General features: G+C 44.1%; 1 protein-coding gene across 1 annotated transcript in view; it reads left to right on the top strand.

The window, feature by feature from the left end:
• The first annotated feature begins 18944 nt into the window (after window positions 1-18944).
• neo1a (neogenin 1a) overlaps window positions 18945-21349 on the top strand; it is an 18642-nt gene continuing 16237 nt past the window's right edge. Inside the window, 1 exon segment of the mRNA XM_062562021.1 lies at window positions 18945-18967. Coding sequence (XP_062418005.1) covers window positions 18945-18967 — 23 coding nt within the window.

The raw sequence follows: 21349 nt of genomic DNA on the forward strand, positions 1-21349 counted from the left end.
CACGTTGCTATTTCAGATGATACAATGCTATTTCTTACATGGCAGGCCACCTGACTCCATAATAAGGGTCGTCTTTTGACTTTACCTCAAGTAGAGAGAGAGAGAGAGAGAGAGTAGAATAAACCGGTCACATCCCTCTGCGATGCCTCTGGTTTGTTTGGACTGGAGAGGGTGAGCGGGCGGGGTTGGGGGTGCAGGAAGGCAACGCTGTGATGAAGTCGCCAAACCTGCAAACTCTGGGGCGCGCATCATCAGCCGGGTTTTTAAGAGAACCCCACTTTGGCCTTCAAAATATTTGTTATCCTTGCAGGTCATATTTTCCCTCAAGAATCCCTCCTACAGTCGTTGTGTTTGGCGTCAATGATGCGTTCACAAAAGACAAGTAGTGTACAGTAGTACAATTTAACCAAAGACTTATTTCTTTGTATAAACTGGCTTAAGTTTTACCACATGTTCATTACAGATGATGTCGCCCCCTCCCCTCCCCCCCCCCCGCAGCATTTCCTAAAAACACTATGATATTACACATTTTCTGTTTTTTATTTAACTTCACAGGCATATATTAAATGAAACAATGTGTGTGTTTGTGTATTTATGTATTTATATATGTAGGAATAATTTAATATTTTTTTATCCAGGTTTACTTACTTACGGACTGAGATCCGTGGATGAGTCTGTTAAGAGTCAATATAAATTAATTTATTGACACTCAAACTGATTTGCTTTCCACCGAGGAGGAAGCTTCCTTGGAGAAAAATGAATCTCAATATTAAGCGAGACACATGAAAAGTTTTTTTTTTTTTTTAAATCTTTTTGGCTTCGTGGTTCCGATGTTTGCAGAAGGTCATTGTTTTTCAAGATTAGATTCCATTGATCCTAAATCGATGACATACAGACTTGTAGTCAGACACTGATGAATATTTATATTATTCAAACCTTCAAATCCAAGTTCCGACATTCCTCCCTCGTCTGAGCTGTGATGGAGAATAACACAATCGACACGTGTGCTGCCATCCTTTCCAAAAGCAGCAGCTTTTTATTTTTTTTCCCTCGTTAAACTTTGCATGCCCGAATTGCCCCCCCCCCCCCCCACCGTCATAACTTTTACAAGCCAGCTGATGGCTGTAACTCACTGCTCCTGCTGCACTTCTTTTTCATTGCAGCTGGGACAGATTGGCCTTTTTTCCATTTCTTCCACAATCAAAACCGCCTGTGGAAGCGTCTCGCTCGGCCACCTCCTTCCATTTATAAAATGACTCCTGGCAACGCAGCGGTTGTGCTATTGTTTCCATTTAGATTCTTTCTTTTTTTTTTCGTCTTTTAATTCAGATTCTGTGTTCGGTTATCAGTTGCTTTTGAAAGGCCTAAATAAATCAAATATGTTCCACCCTTATTCAAGTTATTCCTGTCCATCACTAAGTGCGTGAAGGCGTCGGCCCTCTGCCTGTGTTCACTTATTCCTCCCCCCCCCCCCCCCCCCGCCCCCCCCTTGGATACTGGGTGTCTCCCCACCAACCCATCCAAGTGGAAGTTACTAAAACGATGGATAGGAGAAAATACAGCGAGACAGATCTTCCAGAATTTGAGTGAGTCTGGGGATGTTTCTCACGTCTGCTGCTGAGGGTCCACCTGCCGGTGGCTGTTTGGGGGGGGGGGGGGGGGTGGCGTGTGCTTCTGGTGTGGAGGAGGGGCCAATTAGGAACTGTGTTTACAAGCAATCAGCAACAATTCCTGCCTTGTAAGCGCCTTCAAATTCCCATCCAGAGTTCATCTGTTTTAACTTTTACAAGCTTTTAGCTTTTTACAGCTTTATCTTTGTGAAGGATTCTTGGTGGAATCTGAAGATGAAACGCAGGTGTGTTTAACCGTCACCACATCTTCCAGCTTTGCGGTTCTACCCCTGAACCTCTTAACTTGTGCGCCTCATGAAGCGCCGCGAGGTCTTTCTGCACCTCCTCTTGCGCCGTGTGCCCGGCTCTTTCTAAATGGTTCCCCTCCGATAATCCATGAGGTGTCGAGTCAAGGATCGGCCACCGAGGTGTCTTCTTTTAATCGAAATCCCAAATCCAGTGACCCTCTCATTCACCTGCTCACCTGTTGTCTCCACCCCCCCCTCGTCAGGCCTGTGGTGTTTTTACCGGCTACGTTTCACACTGATTCTCAAAATGCTTCACTGTGAAAGCATCTGTAATATCTTTTGAGGTCTTTCTGCCTTTTAGACTGAATGCAAAAAGGTTGATCAATATTTCACGAGGAGGTTTCTAATTTTTATATCCTGAATTCATGCTCCGAAAGCTGACGCTACGTGCAGAAGATACCAGGAGCTTTGCACTTCTAATGACTTTTTAATGGCACCTTATGATCATTTGTCACTTTAAACGTGAGCTACATTTATGAAGTGATCGGAATGAAGCTGTTTTCGAAAACACGCTGTGCCACCTGTCCAAAAGTAAACCGCTGAAATAAATCAAGCATTCCTCGCTAATCAGTTTACCCTTCCACCCCCCCCCCCCCCCCACCCCCCCCCCGAGCGGCGTGGTGGGCGTCTCCAATGCAACGTTGAAGAAGACTGACGGATCAGTCAACAGCCCGTGAATCCTATTTAAAGATTGAGCTTGTTTTGAAGAGTAAAACTAGCACCATTAAATTTTGAGGGAACTTCTACATCAAAATATTTATGCAGCCCACGGGGGGGGGGGGGGGGTTCATGTGTGCTCCTCGAGCACAAAGAGACCCGAGCACACTGCGGTAGACATGAACCTGGTTTGGAGCTGATGCTCGTCTTTGTTCCCTGCACTTAAAGTGAAATGTAACCGCTGCGGCTTTATTTGCAGCAGTGCAGCTTCCTTCGGTTGGAGAGCATTAAGAGTAGAACTGTATGTTTAACCCTAATGTCTGACCTGCTGAGATCTTAAGTTTGCATTCAAGACATGTGAAACAAGAGTGGATTGTGAATGCTACGCTGTCGTTTTGTGGTAAATCCGAGGTCCGACTGGTGTGAGGGGAGTGGTGGAGCCAACATGACAATAAATATCTTGAATCAGACTAGAAGCCTATCTTGCATACATATCTTATTCATCTGGCTTATAAAACTCTTAACGTCCACAAACAAACTAATTATAAATTAAAATCACCCATATTCCGCTTTTTCCGGATGTATTGACAATAATCAAAGCAACAATGTCCCTATAGAGTGAAACCAGTGTTCTCCTTAAAGCTTCCACCTGCTTCCAGGGATGAAAGGAAACTAATTCACGACAAAACATTGGTGGCACCTGAAAAGGGCGAATCCTACGGCATAAAATTGTTTGGCATTTCTATCCATGTAACTAACTAACATAACTACACACATGAAATGAGGTATTTTTTTTTTCTGTCCTCAGAGGAAAGTGAAACACTCAGGCCCTCTGGACACAATGCAGGCGGTAAAATGTGTTTTCATCTGAGGCGTCTTTGACCTGTAACCAACGCGGGGCCCTGGCTGGAGGCGGGTAGTGACATTGTTCCTTATTAGTGATCAATAAGACGTGGCTTCAAACGGGAAGGGATCCGCCCCCTGTCATCCTTTACGATGGATCGAATGACACTGAAGGGCGAAAAAAGGACGGCTTATTTTCTTTATAAAAATAATCGCGTTGCTTTTAACGCCTTAAAGAGCTACTGTGTGTGCGTGTGTGTGTGCGCGTGCACCCTCTACTTCACATAGCAGCGTGTTTCTGAGAGAACAAACCATCGAACCAGCGAGAGCAGCTCTGCGCCGTGTCTTTCGGCTCCAGGCCCACTGAAGCACGTCAAGGCCCAGGCTCCAAAGGCTGTTCGGGCCCATTCATGGCCGCCAGTGCGCCGTGACCTTCGATCCTCTTTTCACCGCTACTGAGGTCTGTGCCTGAATGGAGACTCCAGAGCAGCAGGGGTCATAAATCCGTTTTTTATCAAGAGTTTGCGATCGAAAACCTCAGCGCCGCGAAAATCCACGATCAATAGATGATTCAACGCACCAAGTCGGCCGCAGGTTTTCTTTGGACTTCCTGATTGGTTTGGATTGGTTCTTATTCCTTCCAACTGGACATTTTTACTGTGTGGGTGGAGTTGCTTTGCCTCTGCTGGATGTTTGCATCGTGGCTTTTATCAGAGACTACAAAACAGCTCAAGTCAGAATATGTCGCTCCCAGAGAAGATCTTCTTCTCCTTCTCCTGGAGGAGACCTGGCAGGCTACAAACAACCGGGAGGATTCTGAGCCAAGAAAGCGAACTACGGCAGCGTGAGAGGAATATTCTTCTTTCTGTGAAATACCGTGCAGGGGTTCAGCTTCAACCTGTGTGAGCCCGAGTCTGGAGATCTGACCTGATTTCACTGTTGACAGCTTCAAAGGGGAAGGACCAGACCAAATAGCAAATAAGTCCGCCGTGCACGTAGCGCATTTCAGCTAAAAGCAGTGAAGACGGCTGTGAAAAGCACCACATACATGCACGCATTGATGTTTTATCATTTGGCTTTTTTCAAAGGCAGCTTGATGTGAGGACGACGGCGTTGAAGCTTCAGCCAGCAGCCCCCGTTAACTCAAGCATGAATACGGCTTCGCTGCTTTCCCACGTCGCCTAAAATGAGCTCCAGAGCTTCGCTGTTGCCGGATGTGTGAACGCGGTGCACGGGTCGCCATGAGCGAGCGGGGCCTGGGAGCGCCGTCCTTCCTTCTGAGGACGGTGGTGCAGTTGTTAAAGTGTACCGCGTGGATGCTTTGCTTCTTTCCATTTTAAAATGACTCCCTCTCTCTCTGACTAATTCCACGTGACGCTGCCTCACTGCTCTTCCTCCGATGGTTGCCCTTTTATAATTCACTTGGTCTGAAACAAACCAATGTTTGGGATTTAGACCAGCGGTCGATGGATTAGAACAGAGGGGGTGGGGGGGGGGGGGGGGCCTCAAATCCAGTGTGTCTTTGAGGTGCTGTTTCATGTGATTAATCTTCTTTGCTTTTCGCTACCCTTCTGCCATTTTTCACGACGACACTAATAATGCCTAATTATATGATGATGTGAAATCCTAGTTGGTGTTAAAACATGTAATTTGGGCCGAGTCATGGCGCATATAACGTACTTTGCTTTTAATCACTGGGTTCTTTGTTGGGGAGCTGAAGAAGCGAGGCTTTGCATTTTAAATAAAGCCACTTGATTAGGGAGTGTGGTGGATGTTGTTGTTGCTGCTGCTGTTGTTGTTTTTCCACCAGATACTGTTTACTCCGAGCTCTGCCTCCCAAAATTCCCTCCTCCCGGAGACAACTCAAAGACCCCCTGCTGGCGGCTCAGTGGAGCAGCTTCATCCCGCCCGTCTCTCATTGTGTCGACCCGATGTGTCAGCGAGGCACCCGTCGCACACCCCGCAAAATCCGTGGGATGAGAGGGGCCTTTCATTAGAGCATCACCCCCCCCCCCCCCCCACACCTCGACAAAGGTGCACTGTTTCATCTCCCATCGCCGCCGCATGCGCGTCAATTAATGCACATGAAGCAGAAGGAAAGTGGGATGTGTGCTGTTGACAAAGGTTGTGGGGAGTTTGTGTGCGGATCCTCCTTCAAAGAGCTTCCTTGAGAAGTGTTGTGTGAATGCGCTGCTGAGAGAAACAATGCCCCCCCCCCCCCCCCCCCCCCCCCCACTCCTCCCCACTCCCCCGCGGCTGTGTGAAATATGTTCACGGAGAGTAAGAGAAGCATGCAGCTCCAGACGGGGAATCACCGTAGCTTTACATTTTGGGATAACGCCGGTTTAGATCTTTGTTGTGGAACTTTAATGCTGAATCCGGCTGTTCTTGGATCTCTGAGAGGGAGCAGGTCGTGTCTTTGGTGTGAGTTTAGGGCTGTTGGAGTTTAGGGATCACTGAGATTACACAAAGGCTGCCGAGTCCAGGGATCACAGCAACCTACAGTCAAACACGGCATTCCTTTATAATTAGGAAGCCTAGACTCCATTTAAAAACCTATCTTGTGATTGGAGAGAACTCCAGACCTTTAGATCACTACTTGATGGAGAAGCACTGCATCGAGATTTTACAATGTCGCTGATACTTTTGGAGGAGTTTTCTTTTTGCTTGAGCACGAAGCCAAAAACAGAAACATAAAGGAAGCTTATTTCATTAGGGGACCAGAATAGTAGGCTATTCATCATATATATTTCTTGAATCAAAGCCCTTTGTTCATTTATTCCACATTATAATTATATTATAACAGACTATAATGTGTTTTTTTCCACTCCAACAGTCTGAACCAAACTCCCAGGGCAAAAGTAGACATTAAAACTTTGTGTTGAATTATGTGCACGCTGGATGAACCCGACCATCTGAACACTGTTAAAGAAACAGCTTCCTGGTCGCACAATAAAATACTTTTTGTCTTTTCGCCGAGTCATACAAAAACAGGTGATTACACATCACCAGGTCTCTTCCTCAACCTCCATCCCATTTCTGTGTGTGTGTTTTGGGATGTGATGTCGTCCTCCGAGAGCACTCTCACGCCTTATTGTTTCAGCGTCTCTCCTGCTGGCGGAACCGGAGAATTATAGCCGTCTTACCTTGTGTAAGCAAAACGCTGCCACTGCAGTGACGCGGCAAAGAGAGACCACTCGTTTTCACTGCTCTCTGGCAGTATTGATCCGAGCTATCTGAGCCCAGTGGTGGGGGGGGGGGGGGGGGGAGAGATTGCATTCGACGCAGAGTCCACGCTTAAGGCAGGTAGCCAGGAGCTCTGCAGCGTGAAAACCAACATGTCAGCCGTCCTGTCCAATAAAAAGAAGAAGAAAAAAAAAACACTCGCTCTGTGTGAGCACATTTAAAATAGATTTAAACGCGATGCTTCCCGTCACGGATGTTTTTTTTTTCTTCTGCAGCGTTTGGTGGAAGCCGGGGACGTTGTCAGAGATCACAGTGCAGCGTTGGCTGATTCAGTGCGTTTGCAGGGGGAAGGGGGCGGTGGGGGTCAGGGGGGGGGGAGGGGGGGGGGTGACAGCGATCATTAAATGGTGCCTCTAAAGACCAACCAACTTTAAAGGCACTAAAACGTGGTCGAATTGTGGGTTGCACTCAAACAGGATTGTTATCACGGAAGCAATTGTTTCAGCGAAAAGGTCATTTCTTTTCCCGTCCGGGTCCTCTGTGTCTCGAGCACGAAAAGCAGCGATTGCCAACCGTTTTCGCCGCAGATGAGATGAAGATAAGAGGCCTTTGCATGTGACCTCTTGACCCGAGTTTGAGTGATGGATCCCGGTGGCAGCGCTTCAAAGATTGACCACTGGTCCTCTTAAAAAAAAAAAAAAAAAAAAAAAATCCAGAAATAAAAAATCGGTGACCGGAGACAAAATCTCCCCGACCGCAAGAGCTGCAGGACTTAAAGTGAAGGTGAAATCAAAGGCTGATGTGGCTTCTTCTCAGATTTCACACTCGTCATTTGAAAAAGTCTTTGTTGCGGCATCAGGCGACATCTCAAAGAGCCAGGCAGCATTTGGTTTGGAGGGAGGCAGATAACACATAAAAAACGTGACTCATGAATGGCATTGATGGTTTTCTATCTAATTCTAATTCACTTACGTCACCATCCATCCAAGAGGAACGCTTCCAAATGGCCAGCAGTCTTGGCAAAGCAGATAAATGGAGCTTTGTAATCAGGAGGCTCAGATGGTTCACAGCTTCCTCTCAGTCGAGGGGGGGGACTTGGGGAAGAGAAGAGGATGTAAAAGCATATGGACAGAAACCTTTGATACACCGCGATAATCAAGCATCAATCTTTTCCATTGCATTATGACCCTTGCATTACATTTTTGCCTGGGGAGCAATAAGGGGTTGGGACACCTCGACATGCCACATGGCCACATGGGGCAGCCGGGGTTCCGAACCGCCAACCTTGCGGCTACCACGCTACTCCATGCGCCACCATTGCCCCACTATGTAGAGCGATGTCTGCGCGGTGAAAGCGATTATGTAGCAGTTTGATTACACAATTAAAGTAACATTCAAAGTAGGCCACAGGCTGATCTGATGGCCTTTTATCATGATAGAAATGTGCTGTAAGCTTCATGCGTTTATGTTGTCTCTTCTTCATTTTTTTTTTTGGGCATCACTCGCCTACAATGTACTATACATATACTGAGAACTCCTTCTCAGGAGCTCTGTATGTAAATCCTTGTGTGGGTGCGGCACTGGCTAGCTAACCGTTAGCTCTGATAACGCCTTCCCGACACACGGCGTCTGCCCATCCCCCCGCCTCCGCCTCAGGTAAACACTGTGAAGCCCTATCTGAGCTTTAGGCCATTGTTTACGCTGATGCTCTCACTGGATGCTGCCAAGCAGTAGGCGCTGACGTCACCACGTTGAGAGACAAGCAGTCCTTCACTTCACTAAATGAGACAAAATATTTGAACGTAGTTAACCTCTAACGTTGTTTAAATCCGGTTTGCTTCCGGTTGACCCGCAGAATCGAAATGACGCAGTCAGTTACATCAAGATGGAGCTTTTTGCATTGGAAGTAAAACAAACAGAGGCGCGACATACAGCGGAGAACTGTGCAGAGGAATCCCTCCTCGTCTTATTGACAGCCCCAGGTCACATCGTCAAATCTGCCTTTTGTTTGTGAATTCATTACACCCACCCCGGGTCCAAAAGTGACCAAATTGTGCACCCCCCTCAAGGCTAAAAATCTAGGCAACCGCAGGTTGTCAAGCGACAAAGTTTTGCTCCTTTTCGGGAGGTCAAAATTGGGCCTGACTCGACTCTCCGCTGAGAACAACCCTGCATACTTCAATCCGCCGCTGATACCAGCTCTCATGCCTCCTCGCTGCCCCTTGCAATTACTCGCTTCCTTGGCTCGCCGGATTCGTTCATGTACCAGAGTCTGACAGCAGGCTCTCTTCTTTTCAGCTTGTTAGCCTGTGGAAACTATATGACCAGGTTGACATCTATTACAGTGGGATGTTTTTTTTTAGTTCGACAAAACGCGTCCAAACCGGATTGCGCTCTGATTTTTGTTGCCCAACAATATTCATGGAGGCAAAAAAGGTTCTATTTCTTGAACATGATGAGGCGCTGCTAATTGCCTTCTCACAGCTGGAGGAAAGAAATGGATGCGTATATTTATAAGCAGGGTTGGGAAAGTTCTCATCAAAACTAATTTCTAATACAAAGAAGACAAATATTTAAAAAGAGATCTTTGCATGCAAGTCTCGTCTTTAGCTTTTTTATGTAAAACAATATCATTTTTCATGAGTGAACTGCATTCAAGATACATTTCAAGGTACCAACGTAGTTTTATTTTGTAATCATAATCAACTGCCATTTTCTACCTCGGAGTGTTTTTGCACTTTTGCACATCTGGCCTCTTTCATTTATTACAAACACCATCCGGTATAAAAGTGAAAGGTAAAAAGCTGCCATGTGACTTCCTTTTGTTACTCCAACACGGCTGCGTTCTCCAGTCCAAATCCGGTTTTGCCGTAGCAAACTGCAAAAAAACAAAACTGGCTGAGGTGAAAATGAACTGCAATTTTATATTGAAATTTCATCCATTTTGGTGTTTGTGTGCTGTGTTTCTAAATTCATGACCAATATGTGGTTTCAGAATTCCATCAGCAAAAAAATCAAGAAATCCTGACGCCGCTGAAGACTTCTGTTGGCTTCGGCTGAACTGCGTGGATCGTGTCCCCCCCCCGTCTCTTACAATTACTTTCTTAATATAGCGAATATGGAGAGGAGGAACAATCAAACCGACCATGAACCCTTCGACTGTTTGTAGAAGCATGTGAGTGTTGCATTGAGATGGACTGGAGAAAAACAAGGACCTATCCTGTAGCAATCAACGCCTCCAGCAGCAAGTGTTAGATTAAATGGCCTTGCTAAACAGAATGCAAGCGTGAAAATATCACGATGATCTGTATTGGTGTGAGTGCAGATGCTTACTGTCGCACAAACGACTCCGTTTGTCAAGTCATTCGAACGGGTCGTGAATCAGCCCTGACCCGAGGTTTAATTGCCCCCCCCCCCCCCCCCGAGCAGCCGTTGCATTGTCTTAAATGCCTCTCCACCACTACATGACGGCACAATATACTCTTGTTTTCGAAAGACAACGGAGGAACAAATGCCGCCGGTGCTGCTGGAATTGCTTTCCTGACATGCGGAGAACAACCAAGCATAGCATTATACTTCTTCAATCGATCCCTCTGAAAGGATGTTGCTTGAATTAGGCTCGGAAACTGTTTCCCAGCACAAAAATGCAGCACAAGCCAATTTTATTCATCAGCCTGGCCTGCTTAATCTGGGGATAGGAATCAATGGATGAAAGAGAATGGTTTCATTTGAACGCTGCTTAATTTTCTTAATTTGCATATTTAGTCAAGCAAATTCAAAGAAATACAAAAATCCTTCAAGCTATTATTTCATCCCCACACCTCATTTATTCCTCATTTGACCTCAGTAAATATGGGCTCAGAAACCCCTTCTCTCTATACAATGAAACAATACTAGAAAATGCATTTCCTGCTGAAAATGCGTTGGAATGCTAAAAGCTCAAATAAATATCAGAAAATTGCTCAAAATACAGAAATTAAAAAAGGTAAAATGAATTTTAAAGAATTGCAAAAAAATACAGAAATGGGAGACGTTGAAAGGAATTTTAATAGATTTGCTAAAAATACATGGTTGGGAAAAGCTAACATGAAATACAAAGAAGTGCTGAAAATACATACATGGCAGAAGCTCCATACGAGTTTTAAAAAACTGCTGAAAATGCAGAAATGGCAGAAACTGAAATGAATTAGAAAAAATACAGAACTAGCAAAAGCTGAGAATTGTAGTAATATAAGTAGTAGTATTGGTTATAGTTGTAATTGTGGTACTAGTTGTACTAGCAGTAGATGAAGTACTAGTAATTTTAGTATCATTAGCAGTAGTACTAATACTATTTTTTTTAGTATTACAGTTTTTCTCAATTGCTAAGACACTAAATCACATTCTCTGAACTAAATTTTCAGTGACCTGAACCCATTTTATGAATGAGGCACTCTTTCACTCTTTTCTCACAATGTCATTCTCTAAAAACATAAGGCACTGTATGTATGGAAGTAAATCTGTGTCAGCACTGAAAAAGCCCCGTTATTATTGGACATGGTTAACGGTGATTTTTTTGCGGTTGAATTTTTTGCAGTATATAAACATTGAAAAACATTCAGATACATAATTTCAATGCATAAATATTCAGTGCTAGAAATTCAATCACCTTTTTCTTTCAATTCCCGATGACACAGATTTACTTCCATATGTATGTGCACTTGAGTTCCAAAAGGGTAAATAATGCTGCAAACAATAATCACAATTGCACAGTTGTCATTGATAAAACACACCTCAAATTGTTCACACTTGTTTCCAATGATGTGATTAAACCTAAGCCAGGTCAGAGTGCACTGGTGGCACAGGTGTGTTGCATGGATGGAAGAATGGAAAGAGACAATATACAGGTGCAACTCGAAAAATTTGAATATTGTTAATTTATTTCAGTAATTCAACTTAAAAGGTGAAACCAATATATTATATAGACTCATTACAAGCAAAGTAAGATTTTTCAAGCCTTTATTTGATATAATTCTGGATGATTATGGCATACAGCTTATGAAAACCCCAAATTCAAAATCTCAGAAGATTTTTGGCAGTGTGGGCAGGTGCCAAGTCCTGCTGGAAAATTAAGTCAGCATCTCCATAAAGCTTGTCTGCTGAAGGAAGCATGAAGTGCTCTAAAATGTCCTGCAAGTTGAATTACTGAAATAAATGAACTTTTGCACGATATTCTAATTTTTCGAGTTTCACCCTTAAAAGACCGAGGAAGAGTTCGAGTTCGAGGTGGTGGATGAGGAGGAAGAGGAAGAGGATGACCAAGAGTAGTCATTTCAGTCATTTCCACGTTCATCCCTCTTCGGAGGAGTTTTTGTTTCCAGGGATTTCCCTGTGTATTTTTGTTGGGAAATAAAAGATCGAGTCCTCCCCCCCGTGACAGGTAATGGGGTCCCTATTTTTTGTTATTTTTTTGCATTAATTAGCAGAGATAAACCGAAGCACTCGGAGAAAACTCGGATGGAGCCCAAAGGCTCCATCTGAGGGTTCAAGGCCTCAAACTGCTGGGGTTTTTTTTGCATTAACTAGCAGAGATAAACCGAAGCACTCGGAGAAAACTCGGATGGAGCCCAAAGGCTCCATCTGAGGGTTCAAGGCCTCAAACTGCTGGGTTTTTTTTTGCATTAACTAGCAGAGATAAACCGAAGCACTCGGAGAAAACTCGGATGGAGCCCAAAGGCTCCATCTGAGGGTTCAAGGCCTCAAACTGCTGGGTTTTTTTTTGCATTAACTAGCAGAGATAAACCGAAGCACTCGGAGAAAACTCGGATGGAGCCCAAAGGCTCCATCTGAGGGTTCAAGGCCTCAAACTGCTGGGGGTTTTTTTGCATTAACTAGCAGAGATAAACCGAAGCACTCGGAGAAAACTCTGAAAGTTCCCTCAGTTTAGGGTTGTCTTTAAAGCAGGCAACGAACGGTATTACAATGTTGCTCCTGAGCTTTATGAGGATGTTGCATCTTCTTGGCATTGCCATGTGGGTCACCAGCATCTTGCAAACGTGGTTATATTATATTTTTTTGCATTATTAGCAGAGATAAACCGAAGCACTCGGAGAAAACTCTCAAAGACAACCCTAAACTGAGGGAACTTTCAAACAGGAAACAAACGGTATTACAATGTTGCTCCTGAGCCTTATGAGGATGTTGCATCTTCTTGGCATTGCCATGTGGGTCACCAGCATCTTGCAAACGTGGTTATCAAACACCTCTGTTGTTTCTTAAAAGTGTTTGGAGAATTGTATGGACATGGCGCTCGTAAATCTTTTGAGCAGGGTACCCTTCTTTGGCTTTACCATGTGCCTCACCAGTGCCATGCAGATTTCCTCATCAAACACTGGCTGATTTAGCTTTAGAATGAACTTTAGGTGCCGTGCATCATCTAGTGTCTTGCGCAGGTCCTTGAAGGCTTTCTTGTCAGCAATCTTGATGTTTTGTGTCCGTGCCTCGATGGTAACATGAATATGTTGGAGCTTTTCAAGGACCCGCTGTGTCATTGAGTCAACGATGGGTTTGTTGCAGAAAGCCGCTTTTGAATCCCCCGTTACCCGGCTGACCAGCCTCTCCACCACGGTCCTGCACTCCAATTCGTCCCAACGGTTTTCTGCGTCAGTCTCAGCTTGCACTTCTTGGATAGAAGCTGGGTCGGACTGAATGCGGTCCGTTGTTGTTGTTACGACACTTTCAATATCGACGGGCAACTCTGAGTTTAAAGGCAAACTGGATTGGGCCGGTGTTTCAACGATACGTTGTCCCAAAGGCTCCATTTGAGGGTTCAATGCCTCAAACTGCTGTGGAGAATTGTCACTGTGAGTGTTCTTCCGTATGGACATGGCGCTCATGAATCTTTTGATCAGGGTACGTTTCTTTGGCTTTACCATGTGCCTCACCAGTGCCTTGCAGATTTCCTTATCAAACACTGGCTGATTTACGTTGAGAATGAACTTTAGCCTCTGTGCACCATTCATTGTCTTGCACAGGTCCTCGTAGGCTTTCTTGTCAGCAATCTTGATGTTTTGTGTCCGTGCCTCGATGGTAACATCAATATGTTGGAGCTCTTCAAGGACCCGCTGTGTCATTGAGTCAACAGTTGGTTTGTTGCAGGTAGCCGCTATTGAATCCCCCGTTACCCGGCTGACCAGCCTCTCCACCACGGTCCTGCACTCTAATTTGCCCCAGCGATTTTTTGTGACGATCTTAGCCTGCACCTCATGGCCAGGAGCCAGGTCTGACTGAATGGAGTCCGTTGTAAATACGACACATCCATTTTTAACGGGCAACTTTGAGGTTGATGGCAAACTGGATTGGGCTGGTGTTTCAACAATAAATTGTCTCAAAGGCTCCATCTGATGGTCTCTTCTTGTGGTTACAATAACAACGGGCCACAAACAGGATTGGGTTGATGTTTCAACGACCGGATGGTCCATCTGAGGGTTCAGGATCTCAAAATGATGTGGAGAATTGTGGATTAACTGATCACTGTCCGTCGTTAAACTGGATGGAGCCGTAATGTAGCATTCAGGTTCTGAGGTTGGTATTTCAGACAAAGTCAAATCGTTGCTTTCAAGACTGTGCACCGAACTGCTTTCCTCTGTGCTCGAGTCGGTGGAGCAATCAGAAATGTCAAATTCCATATTCATTTTGCATTCTCCAAACGGCTCTGTCACCAATTTAATGGCCTCCAAGATTTCTTCATAAGTGTCAACGTAGAATTCCATGTTCATAATGCCGGCTTTTACAGGGAACTATGGATCCTTGGAATGAGAATTCACCCAAATTCACTCTTACCAAAATAGCTGGACTGAAGTGGCTTGAATTATGTCCTGAACAAGTGATTAATGTACTGTGTACTGTGTACTTGGCTTGCCTGTCGGTCAAGATCAAAGCCGTAACATAGCAACGCACCACGTCATGTTTGGTAACTTGGTAACGCGGGGTCGTGACGCACGTCGTGACGCACGTGACCACGCGGTCAATGCGTGCGTCATCTTTGCAGAGATTCAGTGCGTGATAGATTCATCGGCTTTATTATTTCAACTTCCTCCATTAATATGGCCAGAGGTGGGGACAAGTCACTGTTATGTGAGTCACAAGCAAGTCTCAAGTCATTGCCCTCGAGTCAAGTCGAGTCAAAGACGGAGCAAGTCCCAAGTCGAGACACAAGTCGTACCATTTTATTTTCGAGTCAATTCAAGTCCTTTTATTATAGTGGGGACGGGGAACCCTGGGTGATGGTGCGCTGCCTCACAGACCTAGACTACGAAGGGAAGGGTAATGGTGGATCGACTGTGACTGTGTTATAGTACTGTAACGCTCACCCCAATGCTGCAGCGTAAATAAGGAGGCGATGACTGGCTTGTAACTCCGCTGCATTTATTTATATAAAACAACTCAACTTCGGTCACTGTTGGCCGTCACCACGCCGAACGAACACTTCCGCATACACGGCCCCCCAAAACTCGGGTTGTCTCGCGTAACTACAGCAGGTAACAGCGCATCACGTGAACACATGCAACATCTGCATAACTGATTAACTAATAACTTTAACTCAGCTCATTACACTACTTTAAAACGGACGTTGACATAATGTTGGCGAGGATTTCCATCGGAGTCTGAATCCGGGTTCAAAAATCCCGATTTTTGTAACCATGAACGAGCTGTCTCGTTGATACGGTCAAATGGACTGCAGTGATTGGATGTCGTGCAGGCAGCGCGCGCTCTCTGCATACAGGTGGCGGACATTTATTTGACAGATGCAGATAAACAGAGCGGCACGGTGATGTGAAAATGTTTTCCCTCAGTTTTCATGGGAAGTAGCAAGTCTTCTCGAGTCAAAGGGCTCGAGTCCAAGTCAAGTCACGAGTCATCGGTATTCAAGTCCAAGTCGAGTTGCAAGTCTTTGTACGTTTTGATGAGTCGAGTCCAAGTCACATGACTCGAGTCCACACCTCTGAATATGGCAATCCTTAAGACTTAATTTATATCAATTAAATTATGCAGAACTGCATTCCAACAATTATGCACACAATGCTCTATTTTTTCTATTTCACAACACGATTAATTAGTTGATTTTTTTAATCTATTGACAGCCCTAATATATACATATATCTAAACATTGGTTTTCCAACAATGTCTTCCACCCAGGAAAAAAAAAAGTTGTTTATCAAACTGGTAGCTTGCAAAATGTTGCTACTGAAGTTTTTTGCAAAATCTTCGCTGACAATAAATATGATTTATTTTCCTACAATATATGCCCTTCCTAAAAGAAATAGTGGCTGGCAGGAATTAAAGCATTTTTTTTTGTTAAGGTATGGGAAAGACATGTTTCCTGTAATTTAACATTTAATTAAAACCACAATTTTCCCCTGTCCCTAACCAGAGTCCGTCCTTAGCTTAAACCAAGCGTTCACATGTTAAATGCTCCCACAATGCACATCTTTGAACACCATTTGGAGGTGGTGTCATTGGTGCATTCATATCTCGGTTCAATCAAAAAACTGCTCATGCAAGTTAAAATTGTGTCTCCTCTCCTCCTGACGCTTCACAGTGGCACGTCTGAGAAGCTTAACATCGTCACAGCCCAGTAATTAACGGTGAAACAGGCACACATTTTTCATTACCCGTGTTCTGTGTGAGAACGAGCAGGCAAAAGTGAACTCGGAGCCGAGGTCAGATGTTTCAGTTGAAGTGCTGCAGGGTTTCTAAAGCCAGACCCCCCCCCCCAGGTTGTGCATTTTCTCTCTGCCAGCCTGCAGCAGCTAGCGGAGATGAGCTGTCTGGCAGGAGAGGCCAATGCGGCGCTTCACCGTCTCATCTCCTCCTAATCCGGCAGCCCCTCCACACCCCCCTCCCCCACCCCACCCCTCAGTGACACTTAGCAATGGACAGTCCTTCCGATATACTCCACATCCCATTTCACCTCGCACTAATTGGAAACCTGGAGTCTGTTTTTTTTTTTCTCTGTCGTGATTTCCCTTCTTTTTTTTTTACATTTCCTTTGTTCTTCCTCTCCTCTCAGTGTCATTCATCTCCTCTTTTTTTCTCTCTCATCTCAATATGAGAGAAGGACAGGGAGGTAACCCCTCGGTCGTCTGTGTAGCAGACAAATGAGAGAGTGACCTGTGAAACTAAGCGTGCCCTTTATGTTGGTCCATCTGCATGCAAGTTGGGGGGCCGAGGGACTGCAGGCTTCTTTGGAACAGATTCAATTCAATTCAATTCATTTTATTTTGTATAGCCCAAAATCGCAAATTACAAATTTGCCTCAGAGGGCTTTACAGTCTGTACACATGCAACATCCTCTGTCCCGAAACCCTCACATCGGCACAGGAAAAACTCCCCAAAATATGAAAAAAAACCCTTCAATGGGGAAAAAAGGGAAGAAACCTTAGGGAGAACGTCAGAGGAGGGATCCCTCTCCCGGGATGGACAGACTGCAATGGATGTCATGTGTACAGAATCAACAATGTAAAAGATGTACAATACATTCAATTTCTCTAACTGAAATGATACAAGTAATTGCAAGTAGCAGAAGAGGTGTACGGCAGGACCACTGCAGGGACAACCTCCATCAGATCGAACCACCATCCACAGAGGCTTCTGTGGGGAGGGAGAGCAGAAAGATGTTGGTTTTTGATGACAGTAATATGAATCATATTTAAAGTAATGATGATGGCAGCAGCAGGTGTCAGCAGAGCCATGAGCCAGGAGTTAGAACCGGGGTCCGCACGAAACTATGATCCACGGAGACCTGCTAGGCGAGAAAGCACAAAAAACTCCCGGAAAGAAGCTTAATTAGTGATGTACATTAATAAAGCATGGATGATTGTGGGAGGAGAGAGTGAGAGTGAGAGAGGGGCTCGGTGTGTCCTAAGAAGTCCCCCGGCAGTCTAAGCCTAGAGCAGCTTAACTAAGGGCTGGTCCAGGCTAACCTGAGCCAGCCCTAACTATAAGCAATATCAAAGAGGAACGTTTTAAGCTTTATCTTAAATGAACTGACCGAGTCTGCCCCCCGGACTGAAAGTGGAAGCTGGTTCCACAAAAGAGGAGCTTGATAACTGAAGGCTCTGGCCCCCATCCTACTTTTTAAAACTCTAGGAACCACAAGTAGCCCAGCATCTATGGAGCGTAGATGCCTTGTAGGACAATACGGTGTAACAAGCTCTTTAAGATAAGACGGTGCCTCACCAGCAAGTGCCTTGTAGGTGAGGAGAAGTACCTTAAATTCTATTCTTGATTTAACAGGAAGCCAGTGCAGAGAAGTTAATACAGGAGTTATATGATCCCATTTCTTAGTTCTTGTTAATACACGTGCTGCAGCATTCTGAATCAGTTGGAGAGGTTTAAGCGATTTACAAGAGCAGCCTGATAACAAAGAATTACAGTAATCCAGTCTAGAAGTAACAAATGCATGAACTAGTTTTTCTGCATCACTTTGAGACAGGAAGTTCCTGATTTTTGATATATTCCGTAGATGAAAAAAGGCAGTCCTTGAAGTCTTCTTTATATGAGAGTTAAAGGACATATCCTGGTCGAAGAGAACTCCAAGATTTCTGACGGTGCTGTTGGATACCAGAGCAATTCCATCCATAGAGACTGTATCACGTGACAGCTGACTTCGAAGGCGCTCTGGGCCTATCATGATAACTTCCGTTTTTTCCGAGTTTAACATCAGGAAGTTGCAGGTCATCCAGGTTTTGATGTCTCCAAGACAGTCCTGAAGTCTAACAAGTTGGTTGGTGTCTTCTGGCTTGATCGATAGATACAGTTGAGTATCGTCTGCATAACAATGGAAGTTTATGCGGTGTTTTCTGATAACGTCGCCCAAAGGAAGCATGTACAGGGTAAATAGAATCGGTCCAAGCACAGAACCTTGTGGGACTCCGTGACCAACATTCGTGGTCCTCGATGATTCACCGTTCACAAACACAAACTGGGATTGATCCGATAAATAAGATTTAAACCTCGGGTTTATGTTTCAAACATCATTATCACAAAGCCAATCTCACTCTGCCTTTTTAAAATTCGGGGATCTACAAAGCACACAATTTATCTCAATCTTCATTTCCCTCTCCCTCCCTTCTCTTTCTAACACACACATGCACTAAGTGGAGATAGGACAGGGAGCCATCGGGGTTTTGGACTGTTGGTGGTGCACTTAGACTAACAGCAATTACCTGATGTGCAGTAGAGACCATGTGGAGAGTCCTGGGGAAATCCATCAAAATGCAGTAAACCCAGTGGGCTTGTAATGAACCGCTGCTCCTGTGCCGAACATCACATCCGTGTCAGGAACCATGTGTTAGGAATGACGGACGATGCCGAAGCCGAGTTCGTCTGTATGCTTTAGGGCTTTCAGAGGTTTCTCTTTCTACGCGGTCCGTTGCTTCCCTGAATTCACGTCAAAGGATTGTCCATTATTTATTCAAAGTTACAGTGACTATTCCCGTTGAAGTTCCGATCCTGCGTCATTCCAAAAACCACAGAGTCTGTTAGCTTGCAAACAGCTACATGGCTTTGGGGGCCGAGCTTTGCGTCCTTAGCACCTGGAGTCCATCGGTCTGCACCCCCCCACCCTCTGTTTCCGCTGTTTAGCGTTCAAACATGGCGTAACGCCACCGCTAACTAGCGAACTGGCTAGCCGCTTTGAGAACTCAGCGATCATCATCATTAGACGTCAGTCATCAACACTGATTTGCAGATTTTTTTTTTCTATAAATCTACAGTTGATCTTGAATGAGACAAATGATTTATCACTAATGTGTATTAAAGCGTAGTGTATCTAATGAGGGGGGGCCTCCACACGCCACTCAATGTGACGCCGGCTACGCCGGCTAGCCTTCTTTACCTCCGGTGGAAGATTGATGCTGTGAGCAAAGTGTGGAGTGGACATTTATCTTTTATCTAGCTTTTTTTTTTTTTTTACTACCAAAGCCATCCACTTGATCTCAAAACATGACATTCATCCAAAAAATAGAGCACTCTATCCATTGTGTCCATGTATTTTTGTGTTTTTTTTTTTACCATGATTTAGTTTTTCACCAGTATCTTTTTTGTGCTTTGGAGTTAAACTGAAATTCATAAGTGACTTACCTTAAAACACGATTTGAATACAGCTGAGCTCCATCTGCGTGTGTTTGTTCATGTGTGTTGGTGTTGAGGTGCAGGTCACCTCTAGATCACAGTCACCCTTTTGACATAGTATTGGTTCAGCAGGAACTCTCGCGGATTATTTTCTCTTGATGACATCCCATTTTAGGATTTGCTGGGTTATTGTGTTGCCTCCTCCACTAATCTGTCACCAGGCTTTAATGGATTTCTATTCGGTGTATAATCATCTGTTTAAGCTGTCAGTCAAAATCTAGTCTGACATTCGAATGCCCTTTTGGAAGTAAAACTCAATATTCTTTGAGCAAAACCGTGAAGAATCCCAAATGAAATTGAACCTGTTGGAAGCACATTTCGGATGCTGCTGGAAAAAAAAAAAAAAAAAACTAAAAGGAGGGAAAGTTTTACCTCAAACATTTTTGCACATTCCCATGTAACTAGAGGCCGGATTTAGAGACACTGCATAGGTAATAAGAAAGAAGAAAAACTCTTACCTTCAAACATCATCAACATACTGGATACCAAAGAAGCATTTTGATTAGTTAATGATGATTAGTCACAGCAGAAGCATTATTCGTAAACATAGAAGAAAGAAAGCAAGACTCAGGCTGTCACGTCAAAACATTAATATACCTCCACGTAATATTTCCTTTTATGTTTCCATATGCTTTCAAATGTCTTAAAGTAACCCGGGAGCATTTAATGTGGAAATGTCTGCTTTGCATGCCACATTGTTTCATTGTATGATGTAGTTAATTTAATAATTTACACTTATTTTTAATTTAATATGGTTCAAATAATTCAGTTTGCTCTCAGCTTAAATTAAAATTAAAGCCTGACACTTCAATACTACAAAACGACCCATTAGCATTACACGTTAATGTAGAGACATCACTGTGCTACTTTAAGACTTACTTTAACTTAACTCAAAACCGGATGATTTTCATGTTCCACGTTTAGATGGTCCACAGATGTAAGGAGCGCCTGTTTTACTGCGATTTGTCGATTTATTTATATATTGAAAATAGTATGATAATATTCATGTAAGAATATTGATATTTTGTGGTCTTAGTTTGTTAATAACTTTGAGAAGAGACACTATTGTTAATGTTTTTTCACTAATATGGAACCCAGTATACACACAGACCAGTAGACATATATTTTCATATGTTCCTCACTAGCTTTTTGCAATTTTCTTTTGTCAGAAATAAGCTGTGTTACTACCAAGACAACACAAATCCCCTTGTTAGCAGCCTGTTTGTCTGCTTAGCTCTGCTGTATGTGTTTAAGTGTTGATTAGAGAGCATCATTGACATTTAGCCAACGTAAAAACCTGTATGGCATCGATTTACTTAACAAGACCAGGACTTTACAGCCACACTTGCCAACATGCTCAAAAAAAAAGATATCATGTGATGTTTCAAGTTTTGACCAAAATGATCAAGCAATCGTTGGGCCAACAATGTGATCAATCACCAGACCAAGTGTGTTCCAAATACATGTGAATCTGACAGGAATTTAGAAAATAAGTTTAATCCCTGCCAGAGAAAATTAATAAGCTTCCCTGAAACTCGAGCTCATCAAACATAAAAAAGAGGAATCAAA

The sequence above is a fragment of the Pungitius pungitius genome, chromosome 4, assembly GCF_949316345.1.
Source record: "Pungitius pungitius chromosome 4, fPunPun2.1, whole genome shotgun sequence".
Taxonomy (NCBI): Eukaryota; Metazoa; Chordata; class Actinopteri; order Perciformes; family Gasterosteidae; genus Pungitius; species Pungitius pungitius.